Source organism: Hyla sarda, chromosome 8 (assembly GCF_029499605.1).
Source record: "Hyla sarda isolate aHylSar1 chromosome 8, aHylSar1.hap1, whole genome shotgun sequence".
Lineage (NCBI taxonomy): Eukaryota > Metazoa > Chordata > Amphibia > Anura > Hylidae > Hyla > Hyla sarda.
Window position 1 is genome coordinate 37259471 of NC_079196.1, and position 25479 is coordinate 37284949.

General features: G+C 43.0%; 1 protein-coding gene across 5 annotated transcripts in view; it reads left to right on the forward strand.

The window, feature by feature from the left end:
* Positions 1–25479, forward strand: part of GPD2 (glycerol-3-phosphate dehydrogenase 2) — a 302607-nt gene that overhangs the window by 69000 nt on the left and 208128 nt on the right. For all 5 annotated transcript variants that reach the window (XR_008847310.1, XM_056536600.1, XM_056536602.1 and 2 more), the window contains exons 5-6: positions 8489–8586; positions 10044–10207. Coding sequence is in view for 4 of the 5 variants with exons in the window: in XM_056536600.1 (XP_056392575.1) it covers positions 8489–8586; positions 10044–10207 (262 nt within the window). In the remaining variant the exon portion in view is untranslated. The remainder of the gene's footprint in view (positions 1–8488; positions 8587–10043; positions 10208–25479) is intronic.

Here is a 25479-nt window from a genome sequence, read left to right on the forward strand (position 1 = left end):
ACATTGAATTTTTAAGTGAAGCCCTCATATCTATCTGCTGGAGTGATGCACTGTGAGCTCTTCCTGGTGAATATCATGACATTTCCTTCTAGGAATTCTTTTCACCATACTTCTGGTTAACCACAAGTTTGTGGCTGAAGTTATAGTGATCAAAGCCCTGCAGAGTCTTGATGGTGTCAGGGGTCACTCAGTTTATAGTGAACGTTGTTTGTCATGTGACGCATCAACAATCATTTCCTCCAGTGTAATCTCTCACTATGGATACAAAGATACCATGATGCAGAATGAATAAGCTGAACACAATGAACACGCTCTGTCATTAGTAAACCACATATAATTGTGTCCTTTTTGTTGTTAGTAATATCATTAGGGGATCTGTCGGCTCTATATCATGCCAAAAAGCTGCAGACATGGGCAGATAGCTGATAGAGAGATAAGACAGACAATACCTTTCGCTGATAGTTGTTTGTAAAGTTATAAAATCATGTTTTCCTGCTAAGCTCAAATGTCATACAGGTCAGGCTGAGGTGCAGCATGCACCCCTCCTCCCACTCCCACCCTTCCTTGTCCTATGGATAGGGGATTAAGTCTCAATTGCTGGAATGCCCTATTAGGATAGGGTCACACATGCTGTACTTTGCTGCATATTTTGCTGCATTTTTGCTGCAGTGTATTTTCCTACCCATTAAAATCAATGGGTAGCAAAATCTTCAGCAGAAAATACTCAGCTGTATACACAGCAAAATACAGCGCGTGTGACCCTACCCTTAGGGTAGGGCCACACAGAGCACATCTACAGAGTATTTAGCACTGCGAATGCGCTGACGACAGTCATAAGAGCAAGCTCCCTGCTGCGGCGGGGTATCTATCTCTGTGTGTCCCCTCATAGCGATGGATTGGATGGACCATCACAGTCATGAGCGGGAAATCCGCTTGGCGCCTCTGCAGCATGAAATATGCTGCGGGTGTGCTCCGTGTAACTCTACCCTTAACGTGGAGGACTCACACCAACAGCCAACACTGTCTAATAGTATTCAGCTAAAGGATGCAGGTCAAACCTCCCTTTATGTATCTTGTAGCCTCAATTCACCAAAAAAAGGCAATTTATTGCGGTCCTGAGGTGTCAGAGGCATTGCCTGGGGGTCTGCTGTGCCCTGGAGCTGCAACGCCTCTCTGCTCTGAGATCCTGCCTGTTCCAATTTGATGGACAAGAAGAACTTGGCTTCCAGTTCCAAGCTGTGTAGTGTCAGCTATTGGGTGTGAGTTTTCCGTGTAACTTTAAAGGGGTACTCCGGTGGAAAAAAATGTTTTTCAATCATCTGGTGCCAGAGAGTTAAACAGATTTTTACTTATTTTTTAAAATACTTAATACTTCCAGTACATCAGCTGCTGTATGCTCCACAGGAAGGTATTTTCTTTTTGAATTCCATTTCTGTCTGACCACAGTGCTCTCTGCTGACACCTCTGTCCATGTCAGGAACTGTCCAGAGTAGAAAAGATTTACTATGGTGATTTGCTTCTACTCTGGACAGTTCCTGACAAGGACAGAGATCTCAGCAGAGAGCACCGTGGTCAGACTGGAGAGAACTACACAACTTCCTCTGGAGCATACAGCAGCTGATAAGTAATGGAAGTATTAAGATTTTTAAATAGAAATAATTTACAAATCTGTATAACTTTCTGGCACCAGTTGATTTGAAAACATTTGTTTTCTACCGGAATAGTACCCCTTTAAGCTCCCCCTATTGGCAAGTAAAGGAGGCCAAATTTTTTACATTTATCTGTGCCCGGTCTTGAAGCTTTGTGTCAGAAAAATTAAACCAACCAAACTGCTTAAAAAAAAATATTAAGCAACAAATCTGCAACTTCTCTTAGGCCTATAAATAGTGCTAAAATCTGGTGATTTACTTTAAGATCACAGGTAAAAAAAAGAAACTCAAATATGTTAACCTTAACCCCTTAAGGACCAGGCCATTTTACACCTTAAGGACCAGAGCATTTTTTGCACATCTGACCACTGTCACTTTAAACATTAATAACTCTGGAATGCTTTTACTTATCATTATGATTCCGAGATAGTTTTTTCGTGACATATTCTACTTTAACATAGTGGTACATTTTTTTGGTACCTTGCATCCTTTCTTGGTGAAAAATCCCCAAATGTGATGAAAAAAAAGAAAATTTTGCATTTTTCTAACTTTGAAGCTCTCTGCTTGTAAGGAAAATGGATATTCAAAATAAATTTTTTTTGGTTCACATATACAATATATCTACTTTATGTTTGCATCATAAAATTGATGAGTTTTTACTTTTGGAAGACACCAGAGGGCTTCAAAGTTCAGCAGCAATTTTCAAATTTTTCACAACATTTTCAAACTCACTATTTTTCAGTGACCAGTTCAGTTTTGAAGTGGATTTGAAGGGTCTTCATATTAGAAATACCCCATAAAAGACCCCATTATAAAAACTGCACCCCCAAAGTATTCAAAATGACATTCAGTCAGTGTTTTAACCCTTTAGGTGTTTCACAGGAATAGCAGCAAAGTGAAGGAGAAAATTCAAAATCTTCATTTTTTACACTCGCATGTTCTTGTAGACCCAATTTTTGAATTTTTACAAGGGGTAAAAAGGAGAAAATTTTTACTTGTATTTGAAACGCAATTTCTCTCGAGTAAGCACATACCTCATATGTCTATGTAAAGTGTTCGGCGGGCGCAGTAGAGGGCTCAGAAGGGAAGGAGCGACAAATGGTTTTTGGGGGGCATGTCACCTTTAGGAAGCCCCTATGGTGCCAGCACAGCAAAAAAAAACACATGGCATACCATTTTGGAAACTAGACCCCTCTGGGAACGTAACAAGGGGTAAAGTGAACCTTAATACCCCACAGGTGATTAACGACTTTTGCATATGTAAAAAAAAAAAAATGCTTGGTTTCCCCAAAATGTTACATTTTTAAAAAGGGTAATAGCAGAAAATACCCCCCAAAATTTGAAGCCCAATTTCTCCCGATTTAGAAAACACCCCATATGGAGGTGAAAAGTGCTCTGCTGGCGCACTACAGGTCTCAGAAGAGAAGGAGTCACATTTGGCTTTTTGAAAGCAAATTTTGCTCTGGGGGCATGCCGCATTTAGGAAGCCCCTATGGTGCCAGAACAGAAAAAAAAAAAACACATGGCATACCATTTTGGAAACTAGACCCCTTGGGGAACGTAACAAGGGGTAATGTGAACAGGTGTTTCACGACTTTTGCATATGTAAAAAAAAAATTATTTTTTTTTCCCTAAAATGCTTGGTTTCCCAAAAATGTAACATTTTTAAAAAGGGTAATAGCAGAAAATACCCCCCCCCCCCCCAAAAAAAAAAAATTGTTAGGCAATTTCTCCTGAGTGCGGCGATACCCCATATGTGACCCTTAACTGTTGCCTTGAAATACGACAGGGCTCCAAAGTGAGAGCGCCATACGCATTTGAGGCCTAAATTAGGGATTGCATAGGGGTGGACATAGGGGTATTCTACGCCAATGATTCCCAGACAGGGTGCCTCCAGCTGTTGTAAAACTCCCAGCATGCCTGGACAGTCAGAGACTATCTGGCAATACTGGGAGTAGTTGTTTTGCAACAGCTGGAGGCTCCGTTTTGGAAACAGTGGCGTACCAGACGTTTGTCATTTTTATTGGGGAGGGGAGGGGGGTTGTGTGGGGGTATGTGTATATGTAGTGTTTTTTACTTTTTATTTTATTGTGTGTTAGTGTAGTGTAGTGTTTTTAGGGTACAGTCACACGGGCGGGGGTTCACAGTAGTTTCTCGCTGGCAGTTTGAGCTGCGGCAGGAAATTGCCGAAGCTCAAACTTGCAGCTGGATACTTACTGTAAACCTCTGCCCATGTGAGTGTACCCTGTACATTCACATGGGGGGGGGGGGGGGGGGGGGGGGAGAAATATCCCAGCTGTTGCAAAAATACAACTCCCAGCATGTACGGTCTATCAGTACATGCTGGGAGTTGTAGTTTTGCAACAGCTGGAGGCACGCTGGTTGTGAAACACCGAGTTTGGTAACAAACTCAGTGTTTTGCAACCAGTGTGCCTTCAGCTGTTGCAAAAACTACAACCCCCAGCATGTACAGACAGTGGAAGGGCATGCTGGGACTTGTAGTTATGCAACAACTGGAGGCATACTACTTTGGCTGGGGATTGTAGTTATGCAACAGCTGGAGACACACTGGTTTGCTACTTAACTCAGTGTTTCACAACCAGTGTGCCTTCAGCTGTTGCAAAACTACAACTCTCAGCAGTCACCGACAGCCAACGGGCATGCTGGGAGTTGTAGTTATGCAACTAACAAATGCACCACTACAACTCCCAGCAGGCACTTTAGCTGATTGTGCAAGCTGGGAGTTGTAGTTATACAACAGCTGAAGGTACACTTTTCCATAGAAAAAATGTGCCTCCAGCTGTTGCAAAACTATAAGTCCCAGCATGCCCATAAGGGAATGCTGGGAGTTGTGGTGGTCTGCCTCCTGCTGTTGCATAACTACAGCTCCCAGCATGCCCTTTTTGCATGCTGGGAGCTGTTGCTAAGCAACAGCAGGAGGCTGTCACTCACCCAACTGCTGATCCACGCTGCAGGTCAGTCCCTCGCCGCCGCCGCTCCTGGGGCCCCGATCCCAACAGGGTCGCCAGGGATTGGGGTCCCCAGCTGCCGGGGTCCTCTTCCCGCACCCGATCACGTCCTCCGGAAGAGGGGCGGATCGGGTTGCGGGAGTGACACCCGCAGCAGGCACCCTGATTGGTCGGCCAGTAAACTGGCCGATGAATCAGGGCGATCGTGAGGTGCCATCTCACCCCTGCTGGCTATGGCTGTTCGGGGCCGTCAGAGATTACTGGCCCCGATCAGCCAGTAATTCCGGGTCGCTGGAGACCCGATTGACCCGGAATCGCCGCAGATCGCTGGGCTGAATTGTCCAGCGATCTGCGGCCATCGCTGACATGGGGGGGTCATCATGACCCCCCTGGGCGATATGCCGCGATGCCTGCTGATCGATATCAGCAGGCATCGGGCACCGGCTCCCCTCCGGCTAGCGGCGAGGGGCCGGGAATGGACAGGACGTACTCCTACGTCCTCGGTCCTTAAGGACTCGGAAACGGGGGCGTAGGAGTACGTCCATTGTCCTTAAGGGGTTAATACTACTAGAAAACAGTGGAGGAAAACAAGCAATCCTACTACCGATGGCTTATTTCCCAATGCTCTATTTAATGTATTCTACTCAACTAAAAGACGACTGGAAGAAAAAGCCTCCATGTCGGGAAGCTCATGTAACAAATTAAACGAAGGCCTTCAAGTCTTAAATCTTTATTAAATTGTGGCTAATTGTATTATTGACAGGTAAGCTGACAGCCTTATTGTCCCCTGATGGTATTCATTGGTTCATTTACTACATCTGCAAGTGCGCCAAAGGCTGTGTGTTTTATGAATCAATTTACCTTGGATAGTAATGTTTCTTTCTGTAGCATTGCTGATGGGTAAGATAACACACTCCGATTCACAGGACTGGACTGTATCGGTGATAGTGAGAAAATAAATGAGCGCAGTGTAACCCACATGGATAAGGAGAAAGAAAACAGACTGTAAAGTATTAACTACCCCCCCCCCCCCAACACTGTTAGCTAAAGACAGTGATTCACTGAGAAATTCAATATTCATATCCCGTCTTCACACCCCATCCTTGTATTACATCCCCATATTTCGACCTTATAAAAAAAATGCACTTTAAATGGATTTCTTGTTTTGCTGCAGATTTCCCTCATCTGCTTTAAAATAGGATAATCAGCGCTGAAAATAAATCTGCAACTAAAATTTACAGATTTAAAAAATCCACATGCATGAGAAATGTGCAACTTCCGCTATGTGTGCATTTACCCCAACACTTCATTTCTCTGCATATGCTTCAGTAGAAATGCATGGCCAGCTAGATCTTCCTCTGGGGGATACATCTGATCATTGCATGTTCTGGATATCTCACCTACTCCCCAGAATGCTTATGTTTTTTTTTTTAAAGTGTACCTGTCATTGTATCTGGCGTGCAGTTCACTTAGGAGGAAGAGGGGGTCAGGAGCCTGCACAGAGCCCTGCTTGTCCCACGACACTTCATGTATTTATTCTCTGCAAAGAGACACACAGGCAATAGCTGCATGAAACAAGACAGTCTTCTGGACAGTGGAGGAACCCCTAGTGGTAAGAAGTATAGAGCATTTTTCTCACCCCAAAATATACACATTTCCTATCCAATGTATATTTAAATATATACAAATATACATATAATGATATCATCTATAGTATACATTTTTATGCCTTTATCACCTATATTTATTATAAAAATTCCTCTTTTCATTAGCTCACAGTGTTAGAAATCCTCTCAGGGGAAGGGGGGTTGTTCCTCCCTTGTGGTGGTGGGAAGTAATTGGTGTGTGGTGAGAGGGGGCGTGTCACTCCCTTGTAGTGGTGGGAGGTGATTGGTGTGTCTGCTCATGCAGCCCTGTCCATGACTCATCTCTTGTCCATGACTCATGGACAATCTGATGCGGCTACAGGACTGGTTAGTGTACCAGTAGGTATGGTGACCCCTAGTGGTGGGATTTCCAGGAGCCGTTTTCTTTATTAAATATAAAAAAATAAAAATTAAACAACCATATTACAAAAGGTCTTTAGTTTTCATCAGTAGCAACATATAAACGTTTTTGGATCTGACAGTGCCCATTTAAAGCATTAAAGCACTTTTAAACTGCATGATGTATTAGTTAAAGTGGTATTCCTATAATTTTTTATGCAGTTGTAGAAAAAATAGCTTGCTTTCTGGTGCCACCTTTTGGAGATAGCAGCTCTGCAAGTCAGTGTTTGACACCCTAAGGAGGCCTATAATTTGTTATGGCATATCACTGGTATATTCTGTAAGATGATCAGTGGGGGTCCAATCTCTGGGACCCTGGCCAATCGTGGAACAAAGGTGCACAAGTTCCTTCAGCATCTTTCCAGCACAGCTGTGCTCCCGAGAACCTACTCTGAAGGGAACTGCAGCACCACACTGTTGTAGTGCGCTGCACGGCGGGGGGCCTTAAGCGTTGCCGTGCAGGAACAATCAGTGAAGGAACCGCCGTGATTCCTTCTAAGAATTCCTAATCCTATTCTCTATCATGTCTATATAGAAGGGTCTTACGTTTATGGTTAGGGCAACACAACACAAAGACTATTGTTGTGTCACTATTGTTACCCGGTTTGCACAACACAAAGACCTTGGGATTGCACCCATTTTATGTCATATACTTTCTTTGTAATATGTTTTTTTTGGGGGAGAACACATTCTAAAAATATTAATTTACAGAGAAAATGTTGTTTTAGAGAGAGAAAAAGCATTAAATGTACATTGCACCCTCATGCGACTTTGCATTACTGTGTGTATGACAATTGCTATTGTTACAGCTCATTTGTCTATATTTCAATGTATATTTGCTATTCTAATTATGTTGAATTGTGACACCAAATAAAGATAGCCAGAGGTAGAAACAGGTGAAGCCGGCACTACGGACTGCGGGGATCAGTTCACACAAACAGGAGGAGTAAGCTGCGCTGTTGTCCGGATCGTAAGACGCTGTGACAAGTGGTGCTCAGTCAAGACAGGTGTATAATCCAATACTGTAAGAGACAGAGACGGCACTCACCAGTAAGCTTTTCTTCTTTATTAATTCACAACATCACAAAGCAGGTAGGAGCAGGAATGAAGGGGGCGGGGGCATTCCTGCTCCTACCTGCTTTGTGATGTTGTGAATTAATAAAGAAGAAAAGCTTACTGGTGAGTGCCGTCTCTGTCTCTTTCTGTATTGGATTATACCAAATAAAGATCATTGTTTAAATGGGCACTCTCAATAAAACACATTTTTGCACTCCTTATGGTAAATAAAAAATCTTTCCACTGTACTTTGTTTAAAAAAAAATGAAGTTTTCAAATTTTTTTTTTGTGTTTAAAAAAGCTGCCACTAGATGTCTCCCTACTTGTCCAGAGCACATTCCCCCCCCCATCTCTTGCACAGACTTTGGACTCCTGATGGTCTGGCAGAAGTCCAAACTCAGGAAATGCAGTCTGGAGTGGAAGGAGGGGGGGGGGGGGGCTGGTGCAACCTTAGCCAATCATAGCTCATGTCACACACTAAACTGCACTAGGCTGTGTGTACTAGAGTGAGGGAGGAAGTTCTCCCCTGTATGGCTTCAGATGATGTCTGCTGGGGAACACCTTCCCAGTCTGTGAATCTGATTGAGACTGAGCAGAAAATACAGAGCAAGATCAAGGTAGAAAACTAAAAAATAGTAAAAATAAAGGCAGGGGGTGGTTTAGCATTTTGGGAGCAGTGAACTGGGAGGATTATAAAATTTTACAAGATCGTAAGAGGTGCTCTTTAAGGAAATAAATAATGTTTTCTTTTTTGTTTCTGTCTCTACAGTACAAACTAGTAAAAGAAGCCCTTCATGAACGTGCCAACCTCTTGGAGATTGCTCCGCACTTATCTGCTCCTCTGCCTATCATGCTGCCAGTGTACAAGTAAGAGATCGCCCCACCTTCTGTATCCATAGAAGAACTCCCTTAGGGAAATTTTTACTTATCGTTCCAGTCTTCACCTTCACTGCTCAGTGTGCTCCTATTTTAGGCTCTGTTCACATTGACATAATGCAAAAAAAAATTTGCCAGCACGTCTTCAAAACGTCAAACTCCTTTGTTGCCAATTCATTAAAACAGCATATTGCCAAGCAAAGATAAAATAACACAGAGATGTCCTAGGAAAACCTTGACAGACACATTTCAGATCACATGATCCTTATTCTTAAAGGGGTACTCCGAAAGGAAAAAAAAAATTCAGATCAATTGGTGCCAGAAAGTTAAAAAGATTTGTAAATTACTTCTATTTAAAAATCTTAATCCTTCCACTACTTATCAGCTACTGTATACTACAGAGTGAGTTGTGTAGTTTTTTGTAGTCTGACCACAGTGCTCTCTGCTGACACCTCTGTCAATGTCAGGAACTGTCCAGAGCAGGAGCAAGTCCCCATAGCAAACCTCTCCTGCTCTGGACAGTTCCTGCCATGGACAGAGATGCCAGCAGAGAGCACTGTGGTCACACTGGAAAGAACTACACAACTTCTTACTGATTAAAGGAGTAGTCCAGTGGTGATTCAGTGGTGAGCAACTTATCCCCTATCCTAAGGATAGGGGATAAGTTGCAGATCGCGGGGGGTCCGACCCCTGGGGCCCCCCGCGATCTCCTGTACGGAGCCCCGACAGCCCGCTGGAAGGGGGCGTGTCGACCTCCGCACGAGGCGGCGGCCGACACGCCCCCTCAATACAACTCTATGGCAGAGCCGAAGCGCTGCCTTCGGCAATCTCCGGCTCTGCCATAGAGATGTATTGAGGGGGCGTGTCGGCCGCCGCCTCGTGCGGGGGTCGACACCCGCTATCTCGGCGGAGAGCCGGGGCCCCGTACAGAGAGATCGCAGGGGGCCCCAGCGGTCGGACCCCCCGCGATCTCAAACTTATCCCCTATCCTTAGGATAGGGGATAAGTTTTTCACCACTGGACTACCCCTTTAAGCTGATAAGTACTAGAAGGCTAAATATTTTAAAATTGAAGTCATTTACAAATCTATATAACTTTTTGGTACCAGTTGATTTGAAAACCTTTTTTTTTTTTATCTTCTTCAGAGTACCCCTTTAATCTCTCATGGCTTGATTAATCTGGTAAAAATGTTGTTGCCAAAGGCTGTCCGGGCATGCTGGGAGTTGTAGTTTTGCAACAGCTGGAGGCACACTGGGTGGGAAACACTGCCTTAGCTGGGTTGCTAGAACTTACTGTCATAGATTATAATCGCCAATTGCTAGATAAGCTCCGGTTTTCTGGGGCCACGATTTCTGGGGCCATTATTGTCAGGGCCCTAAACTCTTCTGCCTTAGCCTCGTAATACATTTGCATTGTATCTGATATGCAAGGTTCTCTTTGTTTTGCAGGTGGTGGCAGGTGCCATACTATTGGGTCGGCATTAAGGCCTACGATCTGGTCGCCGGCAGTCAGTGCCTGAAAAGCAGTTATGTCCTGAGCAAATCCAAAGCCTTAGAGCTGTTCCCGATGCTGCAGAAAGACAGACTTGTTGGCGCCATTGTCTATTATGATGGTAGGTCATATATCAGTTGTTATCAAAATGAATAACTTAAAGGGGTAGTCCAGTGCTGAAAAACGTATCCCCTGTCCTAAGGATAGGGGATAAGTTACAGATTGCGGGGGGTCCGACCGCTGGGGCCCCCCGCGATCTCCTGTACGGGGCCCCGGCTTGCTGGCCAGATAGCGGGTGTCGAACACCGCACGAAGCGGCGGCTGACACGCCCCCTTAATACATCGCTATTGCAGAGCCAGAGATTGCCGAAGGCAGCGCCCTGGTTCTACCATAGCGTTGTATTGAGGGGGCGTGTCAGCCGCCGTTTCGTGCAGTGGTCAACACGCCCCCTTCCCGTGGGCTGCCGGGGCTCCGTACAGGAGATCGCAAGAGGCCCCAGTGGTCAGACCCCTGCGATCTGAAACTTATTCCCTATGCTTAGGAAAGGGGATAACTTTTTCAGCACTGGATATCTCCTTTAACCAACAACTACTACTGCTGAATTACCTGTTATTTTTGTTAACTGATGCCCCATGAAGATATCATAAAAATTAGTTATATAAAAAAAGCACTACATTTTTATTTGCCCATATCATGCACACTCACCATCACTAGTCCTACAGTGCCATCTGTTTCATTCCGGCACAGCTGCATCTATGCGTTTCATTATTCTAACCTGATCATGTGATCACCAAACAGCCAAAATGCAGTCAAAATTGAATGTGCGTACACAGTCTGAAGACTTCAAATAAGAGCCCTGCGTGGGACTGTTTTGTTCCACCCCCTGGATTTCTGACCATTTTTGCCAGCTCCCGCAAAGTGTGTGTTCCACTCCCGCCCGCAAACATTTTGTTACAGCTTTAAGAGATGGTACCCCCCCCCCCCTGTGCCATTTATTTACCCCCTTGTGGCATGTCATCACCCCCTTGTGCCATTTTATCAGCCCTTTGTGGAATTTCGGAGGTTAACAGGACTGCACAGGATTTTGCGGGTCGGCTATTTCTGTGACTGCTCGCAACAACTTTATTATCGCCCACAAGTTTTTCATTGGGTCAGTTGTAATTATAGATCAAATCACTTTCGCGTTATGCCAAAAACGCACTTTTTTCTTAAACACATCAAAGCTGCACATACTGTGAACTAACCTCAACCCACTTATGAGTCTGAGATCACCTTGGTGAACTCCAGCAGCCTAATTAGATGGCCAGGTGCAGTGATGAGACTCCACCCCCTCTTTCTGCAAAGCCAGAGGATTTATGGGAAATGTAGGCAGCATTAGGAAATCATATTAGTGACAGAATGACGGCATTACATTCAGTGTGGAGCAAAACTTACACCTGCTACAAGAGCTAAAACAGGTAAGTACAAAGTATACGCAAGAACTTCTTATTTTCAATAACCTATGCTACACTTTTTTAACAAAAATTGCCAGATTGCATATTTAAAAAAGGTTTTCATAAAATATATCATTATTATTGATATATATTTTTTTATGTGTCTATCCACTATCCCCAAAAAAATCTTGGAAGATTGCAGTACACACACTGGCTGCTTGAGCAGTGACTATAAACTGTTATTTCTTATTTACTGTAACTTGTCTGCTAAGCCAAATTTTTTGTAGTCTTTATATTAGAGGGGTACTCTTGGTACAAAAACACATTTTGTCAACTGAAGTCAACTGGTGCCAAAAAGTTAACCAGATTTGTAAATTATTGCTATTTAAAAATCTTAATCCTTCCAGTACTTATCAGCTGCTGTATTCTACAGAGGAAGTTGTGTAGTTCTTTTGTGTTTCACCACAGTGCTCTCTGCTGACAGCTCTGTCCAGAGCAGGAGACGTTTGCTATGGGGAATTGTTCCTTCTCTGGACAGTTCCTGACATGGACAGAGGTGTCAGCAGAGAGCACTGTGGTCAGACAGAAAAGAACTACACAACTTCCTCTGGAGCATACAGCAGCTGATAAGTACTGGAAGGATTACAATTTTTAAATAGAAATAATTTACAAATCTGTTTAACTTTTTGGCACCAGTTGATTTAAAAAAACATTGTACCCGGAGTTATATCTATCTCTAATGGTGATGACATTTTGCAAAGGAATGTAATGACTTTATGTTCATGAAACTATTTTGTTATGATTAGTAGGGGTCCAACCTCTAGGACCCCCAATGATTATAAGAAAAAAAGGATCTACAGCACTTGGTCAGCCATGCAGCCCCTTTACTGTTAGTCCCAATACAGTGGCGCTCACGGCTACCTAGTCGATCATCAAATTGCAGCTAGGCCCATTTACTTCAATGGGGCTGTACTGCTATACCCTGCACATCCAGGTGGCCAGGTGCCAATGTTCATGAAAACAACCAGTAGGCGATTAATCAGTGCTCCAGCACCTTCTTTCTTAGGATCGGTGGGGTCCCAGAGGTCACCCTCCCCCCTTATATCCTAGGGATATACCATCACTTTATGAGATGGAAATTCCCCTTTAATTTCCAGTAAATCACTCCAGATTGGTATGTTAATGTTCACTTTTTGGAGCCTGACTCTGTAGATCTTACTGGTCGCATCCCTTTGTTGGCTCCTTGAAACGTCTATCTTAGACATCGTAGATATCTCTGCCCGGCTTCTGAATTCTGCTTCATCTTGCCTACCCCTGGCATAAACCAAAATCAATTGTACTAGCACCTTAAGGTTTCTTAAAGAAGAGAGCGGAGCGTTCGACCTGCTAGATCTTAAGAGACAATTAAAATAAAATCAATTCGGCGCAGGACAGATGGTTTTCAAGTGCTAATATATCCTACCACTAATCTAACTTCTCCCATTCTAATCTAAAAAAGCCTCTGAGCTGTCGCCTGGACCATATTTATCTAGAGTTTCTACTAGGAAAGCTTTATCCTTGTACTAGCCGTCCCCTGCATAGTTATATAATTAAAGAATTAACCCGATTTAGATTGGTCTTGTACAGCCAACATATATTAAGTCCCTTCTCAATACTCATTCATCTTACATTAGCCAGCGCCCTAGGTTGACCATCATGGTATTATTTTAAGGACAGTGTTTAGGCTAAGTCTCCACTTGTTTTTTTGGGGGCAAAAACACCAAGAAAAAGCCAGTTCTGCCGCATGGCGTTTTTTCGGCCAAAAAAACGCTGCAGCCAGATGTTAGCTGTCAATCAATGAGAAATCGCAAAATTCTTTTTCCACTTTGCGGTTTTCAGTTTGGCTTTTTTTTTTTATTCTTTTGGCGTTTTATTCACTCTTTTTTGGTGTTTTTCAGCTCCTTTGCGGTTTTGCAAAGCCGCAGCATGTTGAGCCTATGGCGTTTTTTTCCCCTGAAATTGTGGCGTTTTTCTCCCATAGAAGTCTATGGGAGTAAAAAAAAACAAGAAAAAAAACGACATGTGGGTTTTAGCTTTGGCGTTTTTGCAGGCGTTTTTTATTCTTTTTTGGACTTGTGACTAGTGACGGAGATACCTTTTTTAATAAAATTTTGTAGGATATCATTACAAAAAAGATTAAAAAAGATACAGTAGTGATGGAAAAAATTGTATTTTACAAAATTTATCTTTATTATAACAAAATTTTTGTTAATTTTTAAACAGGGATCAATTTATGTGGACGGGCAGGGCACTAAAACTGTAGCCAACAATAAGAAAAATGTAGTGTGTATGTGTGTTTTTCACTTTTTTTTAAACATTTTTTAGGTGGTACTACTACTCCCAGCATGGAACACACTGTTCCATGATGGAAGTAGTAGTACCTGTACTAATTGACAGATCACCCGTGTCACGTCTGACACCCGTTGCGATCCTCCTGTATAATTTATAGATGCGGCCGGCTGCTCTTCTATGGTCCCCTGCCCTGACGTATATATACACCTATTCATATTTCCCACAGAGAGCTGTGATTGGCCAGATGGTTCCAGCCAATCACAACTTTCTTTGAGAAATATGAATAGGTGTATATATACGTCAGTGCAGAGGATCATAGAAGAGCGGCCGGCCGCATCTATACATTATACAGGATGATCGCAGGGGGTGTCAGGAGTGACACGCAGTGCGATCTGTCTATTAATGCTGGTACTACAGCTCCCACCATGGAGCAGAGTGTGCTCCATGTTGGGAGCAGTAGTACCTGCAGTTAAGGACAGATCACAGTGGGTGTCACTCCTGAAACCTGCTGCGATCATCCTTCATCCCTGAGATGCTGAGCGGCTTTCTCCTGCGCTCGCATCTCTGCTCTGTACTCTGGCCAGCCACTCACCATTCATATTTCCCTCTGAGAGCTGTGATTGGCTGCCACCATCTGGCCAATACCCATTCTGGGCGGAAAATATGAATGAGTGATGTGAATTTCTATTTGCATCACTGGCCGGCCGGAGTATAATGCAGAGATGCGAGCGCTGTATAGAGCCGCTCCGCATCTCTACTATATTATGGACGATCGCATCGGGTGTCAGGAGTTACACCAGGAGCGATCTGTCTATTAGTACTGTGTGTTCAATGCTGTGTTCCATGCTGGGAGTAGTAGTACTACCTAAAAAATATTTAAAAAAAATTAAGAAGAAAAAAAAAAGAAAAAACACACACTACATTTTTATTATTGTCGGCTACATCTTTAGTTCCCTGCCTGCCCACATAAATTGATCTCTGTTTAAAAAATTAATAAAAATGTCATCATAAAAAATATAAATTTTGTTCAATACATTTTTTTCCATCACTACTGCATTCTTTATTTTTTTTTATTTTTTTGGTACCCAACAAATTTTGAAAAAAACGCCAAAGGGGCCAAAAATGCAATGTCCAATCAAATGCAAAAATGCCAGAAAAAATGTCAGACACAAGAAATTGCACTGGCGTTTTTTCTGCCGTTTTTTTCCACACACAAAAACGCAGGAAAAATAACCAAGTGGAAACTTAGCCTTAGGATTACAAAAATTTTTTAAATCTTTTTGTTTATTTTTTATTTAATTAATAATTTATTTATTTAGTTGCAGTTCTAAACTTTTGTTTATTCCTTCTGCTTTTATAGCAAGATACTGGAGTACTTGCAGAATTCTGCCTCAAATTAAAGCCCATAGGCTTCTATGGGATTCCGCACTTTCATTTACACCGCAAGCGGAAATTCAGAAATTTGAATGGGAGTGCAGAATCCCATAGAAGTCTATGGGCTTTAATTTGAGGCGACCCTTAAATGGGCACTGTCACCAACTTTATTTTTTGATATATTGTAGTACTTATGTAATACAACATATCTCTTATATACTTTTATTATTTTTTTTTTTTTAATAAAATTGTTTCATTTACATTTGAAAACCGTCCACTAGGGGTCTGCAGCCTGGCGTGACGTCACGCCTGAAATAGGACCAATGTGGCCGGGCATCGGTCCTTTTTCATTCAGCCTGCGCTCGCTCCCTGCCTGTCAATCAGACAGGCAGGGAGCGAGCACATTGGCTCCCCGGCCACTGGCTGGGAGGCCACTCCTCCCGCACATCGCCGCCTCCGCCTCGTCACCGCCGCTGTCCCTGCACGCCCGTTATCTACACAGGGTGCCTCCAGCTGTTTCAATACTACAACTCCCAGCATGCCCTGACAGCCAATAGATGTCAGGGCAAGCTGGAAGTTGTAGTGATGAAACAGCTGGAGGCACCCTGTGTAGATGTACTAAGGGCAGAAGTCCCCCCCAGCATGCATCAGTGACGTGGTGACTGCTGGGGAAGTCTGCCTGGTAGTGAGCACACTGCCAGGCAGACAAAAAGCATTTTTAATATAGTAAAAATAAAAATTAAAAGCAGGGAGGGGGTTAGGGATAGATTGGCAATAGGCAGGGACAGAAAAAAAAATAGGATGGTGGGAGCTACCCTTTAAAAGGGTACTCCAGTGGAAAACTTTTTTTTTTTTTTTTTTTTTTTCATAAATCAACTGGTGCCAGAAAGTTAAACAGATTTGTAAATTACTTCTATTAAAAAATCTTAATCCTTTTAGTACTTATTAGCTGCTGAATACTACAGAGGAAATTCTTTTCTTTTTGGAACACAGAGCTCTCTGCTGACATCACGAGCACAGTGCTCTCTGCTGACTAGGGGTGTAGCTAGAAACCCCAGGTCCCCGGTGTGAAAAATTGCCCTGCACAACCTCTAACTCGGCCACACAAAGATATCAGTGACTACAGCACTGATGGGACACAGTCAGGAAAATACACAACGATATAAGTGACTAACAGGCAGGGCCAGACAGACAAAACAGACATTTAAGAATAAGCAGCCCATTTTTCTGGTGGGGGTCCAACTGCTGGGACCCCCACCAATCACCCAGTTGCTCTCCAGCTGTTATAAAGCTATAACACCCATCATGTCTGGAGAGCCTCAGGCATTGTAGGAGTTGTAGTTTTGCAACAGCTGGAGAGCCATAGATTAGGGTACAGGGTCACCCATCATCACTGCAGAACTCACAAGTGACTCCAGCTGATGGGACAGTCAGGAGAACACACAATGATATCAGTGACCTGAGTGACGTCTTCTCTGTTGTCTTTTCTTTTCTTCTTCATCTGGTCCAGACATCAGGACTTCTTCCAGCTCCATCTTCTCTGCAGAGACTGATGTCCGGACATCATAGGCTCCTCACTTTGTCAGTAGATCCTCATCCTCTGTATGATGACAATAATCATTATTATTCTGCTAAATACTGTACCCCCTGAATATAATACTGCCACCCACTGTACCCCCCTGAATATAATACTGCCACCTACTGTACCCCCTGAATATAATACTGCCACCTACTGTACCCCCTGAATATAATACTGCCACCCACTGTACCCCCTGAATATAATACTGCCACCCACTGTACCCCCTGGATATAATACTGCCACCTACTGTACCCCCTGAATATAATACTGCCACCTACTGTACCCCCTGAATATAATACTGCCACCTACTGTACCCCCTGAATATAATACTGCCACCTACTGTACCCCTGAATATAATACTGCCACCTACTGTACCCTCTGAATATAATACTGCCACCTACTGTACCCCCTGAATGTAATATTGCCACCTACTGTACCCCCTGAATATAATACTGCCACACACTGTATCGCCTGAATATAAAACTACCATCCACTGTACCCCCTGAATATAATACTGCCACCCACTGTACCCCCTGAATATAATACTGCCACCCACTGGTACCCCTGAATATAATACTGCCACCTACTGTACCCCTGAATATAATACAGCATAATACATCTCCACACATCATACATAGATCTTGTTTACACACATCTATCATTCAAACACACACATCATTCATACATCATACATGCAGTACAGACACACATCATTCATACATCATACATGCAGTACAGACACACATCATTAATACATCATACATACATTAGACACACACATCATTAATACATCATACATACAGTACATACACACATCATTAATACATCATACATACAGTACATACACACACATCATTAATACATCATACATACAATACATACACACATCATTCATACATCATACTTACAGTACATACACACACATCATTCATACATCATACATACAATACATACACACATCATACATCATACATACAATACATACACACATCATTCATACATACAATACATACACACATCATTCATACATCATACATACAGTACTTACACACATCATTCGTACATAGTACATACACACATCATTCATACAGTACATACACACATCATTCATACTTCATACATCATACATACAGTACATACACACATCATTAATACATCATACATACAGTACATACACACACATCATTCATACATCATACATACAGTACATACACACACATCATACATACACACGCCTCCTCCGGACCCAAAATTCTATGATCACCTCAAGAACAAATTCAATAACCCTCTCCACCCAAAACCCCACCCCTGCTTCTCCAGACCACAAATTCAATTCCACCTCCACGCCCATCAACCCCCCCCCCACGCTCCCGCACCTCCGGACCACAAATTCACTGCCATAAAGATCAGCGATGAGGCCTGCTGGTGATCGGGTCCCGGCGGAGGTAGTGCTGCGCTGGCTGCAAGGGAGCCCACGGTGCATGCCTGCATGTGCTGTGGGGGGGATTTCAGGCAAGCGCTTGGGGGGGGGGGGGGGGGGGATGGGGGGTTTCAGGCTAGCACCGGGCCTGGTGTTGGCAACGACAAGCCTCCCCTTCAGGCCCGGGACCTCGGGCTGTGTCTGATGGCCTGATCTGCTGCAGTAGTATAGTGTGGTGGCAGGGAGGGCCCTGCAATGGCGACCTTTGCGACCTCTATAGCTATGCTACTGCTGCTGACATATGCTGCTCTGGACAGTTCCTAAAATGGACAGAGGTGTCAGCAGAGAGCACTGTGTTCCAAAAAAAGAATTTCCTCTGTAGTATTCAGCAGCTAATAAGTACTGGAAGTATTAAGATTTTTTTTTAATACAAGTAAATTACAAATCTGTTTAACTTTCTGGCCCTGGTTGAGCTTCACTCCTCACTGGAGTCAGTACCAGCAGTTAGAAATGCAGCTAAACAAAAGTATAATTTACTAAATGTAGTTAAAACTATAGTATCCAATATCCCTGTGAAATTTCCTCTACAGTCGATGGATTTCCACACCTCCAGTATATAGTCATCCCCGGACAGATTGTAACCTATGAATCACACCAACCCCAGACTCCCTTCCAAGGATTTAATATTCTAGCTGTGACTTTACCCAAAGCCTATGGGATAACCTGAGAGATTAAGAAATACATTTTTTAACAAATGAGGAACATCAAGAGCAAATCATTGAAGACAAAAGCTGTAATCATCCTCCCGGGCGAAATATGCAAAGATTATTGTCCCCTTAAGAATATGGGATGAGGAAGCGAGATGTCAGAGATGAAGCTTTCATCAAGATGGTAATACGGAGCCTAAATTTGAGTGTTTACCTGGCAGGCCAAAAGACTGTGAAGGGGAGTGAATCCTAAAAAAAAGGGAAATGCGCATCAACTGGTGCCAGAAAGTTAAACAGTTTTGTAAATTACTTCTATTAGAAAATCTTAATCCTTCCAGTACTTATTAGCTGCTGAATACTAGAGAGGAAATTATTTTCTTTTTGGAACACAGAGCTGTCTGCTGACATCATGACCACAGTGCTCTCTGCTGAGTAGCTGAGTAGGAGAAAATCCCCATAGAAAACATATGCTTCTCTGGACAGTTCCTAAAATGGACAGAGATGTCAGCAGAGAGCTCTGTGTTCCAAAAAAAAAAAAAGAATTTCCTCTGTAGTATTCAGCAGCTAATAGGTACTGAAAGGATTAAGATTTTTTTAATAGAAGTAATTTACAGATCTGTTTAACTTTCTGGAGCCAGTTGATATGAAAAAAAAGTTTTTCACTGGAGTACCCCTTTAACTTCCTTTTCCTCCAGTTCATAAACATGTACACTTTTATCGATGATAATTACGCTCCTCAATATTAGGGCTGCACGATTACCTGGTGGTGGCGGCGGCTCGGTCCAGCTCCCTTGTCTTGGTTGGGGTCATGCTGGGAGTTGTAGTTTTGCAACAACTGGAGGTATTCTGGTTGGGAAATACTCTAATAGATATATATCCATTGGAACATACTGTAGTTTAAAAATAAAAATAAATCTCTGTTCAATTTATGCAAAATATGACCTAATAAATATACAGCAATACCATAGTGCCCCATGGAAGTCTATGCATACCCTAAGATAGTTTTTCCCAACTAGGGTGCCTCCAGCTGTTGCAAAACTACAACTCCCAGCATGCTGGGAGTTGTAGTTTTGCAACAGCTGGAGGCACCCTGGTTGGGAAACCCTGCCCTAAGACCTCGTTCACACGATGGAATTTCCGAGTGGAATCCAGCAGGAAAATTCTGCTCGGAAATTCTGTCGCAGCGCCTGTTGTTTTAACCCGGAAAAATCTGCTGCAGATATTCAGATTCCAGCCTCCGCCGAAATAATTGACATGTCCCCGCAGTATAGCATGCAGCACCAACCTGTATCTACTTCCGGCAGCACTGGAGGTTTTGGCTCCCGACCACGGGAACGGAAGATTGTGACGTCACGACTCCGCCCCTGTGTGACATCACGCCCCGCCCCTTCAATGCAAATCTACGGGAGGGGGCATGATGGCTGTCACGCCCCCTCCCATAGACTTGCATTGAGGGGGCGGAGTGTGACGTCACACGGGGGCGGAGTCGTGACGTCACAATCTTCCGTTCCCGTGGTCGGGAGCCAAAACCTCCAGTGCTGCCGGAAGCAGATACAGGTGGGTGCTGCATGCTATACTGCGGGGGTCCCCAGTGGTGGGACCCCCGCGATCAGACATCTTATCCTCTATCCTTTGGATAGGGGATAAGATGTCTAGGGGTGGAGTGCCCCTTTAGTCCAGAAGCTTACCTTATATTCACTGTACCTACAGGATTACACGAGGCGCTTTCCTCCTCTTTCTTCTTTTTTTTAATCCCTCTCTCTACATATATACAACCATTGGCATGAGGCTTTGGAATAATGAGTGCAGTTCTCACTTTTTAATGAAGCAGGAGGCTCAGGATGAACAACATCTTGCAATTCATGGAATCCTGCGAGACTGAGAAATAAGGGACTTGTGTTCCAATTATTAAATGTTTTTTTTATATCATCCCAAGTTAGCATTGCTTCTGTCTTTGTGAGGGCCCCCTGGAGTACATATTTTGGGTTCTTCCTTGATATATGACTGTGTGCATTACCTGCTGACACACATTAGTCCAGCTCGCTTTGCACTTAAGAATCCTCGAAACGTTACTGTTTCGGTTTACTTTTCATGTGGTAATGCAGCGCAGATTGAATTTTAATGTAGAAGAACACTATACCATCATTCTCTGGTGGAACAGAGGAAGAAAAAAAAAATGAAACATGTTATCGCTGAATCCCTGATAAGGTCCGCTGCCAAACTGTCACAGGTTCGGAACAATATTTTCATGAACAAAAAAATAAATTGGCAAACTGAAAATCTGCTGGACACAAAAGGGCAGCCATTTTATTTAAAATCTTGGTGCACAAACAGAAGAAAAAGATAGCAGTTCTAAATGTCTCTCTTGAGGTTTCTGACAACTTGAAAGACGGCTGGTTATTGTTCGGCTCAAATCGCTTGGTTTGAAACAGATGTGACAGCTTTAAAAGTGGATGCCGCAGCTCAGACTGCTGAAAGGAACAGAGCCCCGCTTTATAAATGAGATGCCTTGTAACTGACCGCTCCAGCGCCGCGCCGACGTACAATATTGACTTTCCACAGCTGTGTTTTTAAAGGGGCCTTCAATGTAAAAGAAGGATTTTCTCATTTTGAGGTTTGCGTAAAAAAAATTCAAAAAAAATATTTGAATTCGGAAGCATTTTTCTGTACAGAAGTTCAAGAGGATCGCATTGCAGTTATAGAAATAGGAAAGTGTTTCATAGAATGTGTTAGGATGAGAACATGGATTATTATTTTTTTTTTGTAGAAATGTCATACCGGTAATTTTTGTTTTTTTAATAGGACATAAATATTTTTGTTCTGGGTTGATTGTTCTTACCTTTATTCCCAAAAAGAAAAATCTAAAACAATCTAAATAACCCAGATAAAGAACCTGTCATCACTTTCTTGATGCTGGGATCATGACTCATTGGGCTGGTCCCCAAAACTTCTTTCCTTCCCATCGGCCTTGATTGATAGATTTATCCTTGTTTGGGTATAGGCAGCAGAAGAAACAAAAACGGAACTTATTCCAAGCGCCAGATCCCTTGAGGTAGTCAGTCTAACAAAGTAGACCAATTTCCATAAAAGATAACATTTATTCCAAGCATAGATCAACGCGTTTCAGACCCGAAACGGGCCCTTCATCAGGACAGAATGCTAATCGGCATTTTGTCCTGATGAAGGGCCCGTTTCGGGTCTGAAACGCGTTGATCTATGCTTGGAATAAATGTTATATTTTATGGAAATTGGTCTACTTTGTTAGACTGACTACCTCAAGGGATCTGGCGCTTGGAATAAGTTCAGTTTTTGTTTCTTCTGCTGCCTATACCATTACCGGACCAGACGCTGCCTGGCATCGGGGGAATCAAGCTGCAGGATCCCATTTTATGATCTATGCGATATCAGATGTTGTGCTCCGAGCGCAACACTACAGGGTGAGTGTTATTACCAGCATCTCCCTACCTGTGCCTAACGTACTTCACCAGGGGCGCTATTGTGTTCCTTTTTTTCTCTTTTTATCTTTGTTTGGGTATAGGAAGAGATCGATCAATCAAGATTGGAAGGCCGAAAATAGCTGATGCCATTTGCTTCCTTTTTACCATACACATGCACCTTTGACTTGACCGAGCATCCATGTGTTCTCAGGGGGAGAGGGCAGTAAGCTATTGCCAGACACCGTTAGTGGCAGCTTTTCCCTCTTTGAGAACAAAAGGATCAATCAATTGAAATTGAACATGCCCGATCCATCTCTGGGGATAGTCACAAGGCCACCATACACATTAGATGGTTGGGAGATCCTGCTGAAACTTAAAAGTTTCGTCAGGGCGCTTTTCTAAAGTGTAGTCAACTTAAAGGGAATTTGTCTGCTGCAATTCATGTTCCAGACTGCTGAAACTGCTAGATGCTGTTAGGACAAGAAGACACATGGTACCTTTCCTTATATCTCTCTGTACTTCCTTAACATTATGCGATGCAAAGGGGCGTTCCCAAGCCACTAAAGTCCTGAGGGCTGGAACTCCTCCTCTCTTCCCCTCCCATCCCTGTCCCTGCTTGATTGACAGCCATCTGGAAGCCAAACCCTGTTTCCAAATGTTGTTCCTGCACTGTGCATACAAATTTTGTCCAGGTGTAAAATTTGGAAACAGGGCTTGCCTTTCAGCTGACTGTCAATGAGCACGGACAGGGATGGTAGGGGCAAAGAGGAGACGTTCCATCCCTCAGCACTTCAGGGCCTTGGGAACGCCTCTTCGACACTTGGCACCAGAAAACTGTGTTATGGGAAAGGGCTTATTCACACTGCGGAGCCCCGTTGGTCAGTCTTTCGGAAGCACAGGAGATGAGCGGAAAATGTAGCATTACATGGCAGGCATTCAGGTAACTATGAATGGTCCAGAATCGGAGCCACTCTCTGGCTATAAAGGAAGCTCCCAACTAGGATGCTTTTAACTATTGCAAAACTTCGACTTCCAGCATGCCCGGACAACATTAGGTTGTCCGTGCATGCAGGAAGTTGTAGTTTTGCAACAGCCTGGTTAGGAAACACTGTCCTAAGCATTAAAGGGGTACTCCACTGAAAAACATTTTATTTAACTCATTTTGTGCCAGAACGTTAAACAGATTTGTAAATTATTTCTATTTCAAACTTTTAATCCTTCCAGTACTTATCAGTTGCTGTATGCTCCAGAAGAAGTTCTTTTCTTTTTGAATTTCCTTTCTGTCTGACCACAGTGCTCTCTGCTGAAACCTCTGTCCATTTTAGGAACTGTCCAGAGTAGGAGCAAATCCCCATTGCAAACCTATCCTGCTCTGGAAAATGCCTGACATTGACCGAGGTGTCATCAGAGAGCACTATGGGCAGGCATAAAGGACATTCCAAAAGAAAACAACTTCCTGTGGAGCATACAGCGGCTGATAAGTACTGGAAGGATTAAGATTTTTAAATAGAAGTAATTTACAAATCTGTTAAACTTTCCGGCACCAGTTGATTAACAACATTTTTTTTTCCCAGTGGAGTACCCCTTTAAACTCTCTCAATGGTCAATGGTTGTCTTAATGCCACAACCCCATTTGAAGAAACCAAGACTGACCCTCCATGAAGGTGCACTGTAGAAGAACTCCTCGCAGTTCAAGAAGTAGCTTGCACATGTGTCCAGATGACTCAGAACTCTATATCTCATTTACTAGTGAGTCAGAGCCTTTAGCACAATGACAATTGGAAATTATTCTTCCCACATGTCATATAGGCACAATCTGTCCCTAATTTTTTTCTGCTCCCCCCGTGCACCAGCGTTGTTACAATTATATTCTTATTTTGCGCAGCCCCGGTCCCCGGCCCTGCGGTAAACTAAAAAAGAATTATATGTTTGGATGAACCAGTAAAAATCAGATTGATAATTACGCCGCGGAATGAGCAGCGCCGTAGCTATTTTTAATTGAGATCTATTCGCGTAGCCAAAGAACACAAAAGAGCATTAGGAATGGTGTAAGTACCAGCAATAGCATTTTCCCAGACTGCACCAGAGGCGATGCTTGCTCTGTCTTAGCATCTGGAAGCTAAAGCATATGTTGGATGTTAGCCTGGGTGTACACAATGTGTCCTATTTATTTAAGGCTTCCTTTGAAGGCACAACTTACAAGTGCATTTCTTAGGGGGTAACATGTCAGACTTGATTTAGCTTTGACTTGGATTCGGATACTCCTGAGCAGCAAAAAGGCAACATTTTTGGGGGAGGAATGTGGCTGCTATCTGAGCAGCGATCTGTCACTTTCATTTACGTAGCTCAAGGACATCTACAAAAAGCGGCATCGCGGAGATTTCAATAAATTAGAATATGCTTTGTTTAAAGAACAGTATACTTAGTGCCGGGCCCGTTCACGGCAAACACGGCTTTTTCATTAAAATCTGAGACAAAGACAAATAATGCATATAACTATAGTGTAGTGTATATAGAACCGTGTATGTATATATGAATATAAAAATAAGTGAGACTGCGGGGTCATATTAAATCTTCTTATACAAGTCACACCTTATCGTGACTTTCTCATTCGCCTTGTTTTACACTAGGCGGTTACTGTGTTCCTTATAGTACCTCTTACATTTTGTAGCTATATATCATAAGGCTGGATAAACACAAACAGTATTTTGGCCTTTTTCTGGGTCCAAAACACAGAAAAAGGAGGGAATCTGTCCATTCTACAGTGACGGTAAAAAAATAACAATAAAATAAATTGAATCCCCTGCTCATTTTTAAAGAAATGATCCGTCTATAATTTTAATGGTTGATTTAGTTGAACAGTGAGAGACCGAATAATAATAATAATAAAAAAAAAAAGCAGCATATTAAATAAGTTATGAATTAATTTCCGTTAAACTAAGTATATGATCCTCTATCAGCAAGATTTCTGGCTTCCAGGTGTCTTTTATACAGGTAACGAGTTGAGATTAGGAGCACTCTCTTAAAGAAAGTTATCCTATTCTCAGCTAGTTACCTGTATAACAAGGATGGCAGGGATAAGATTGCAGACCTACACAAGGCTGGCATAGG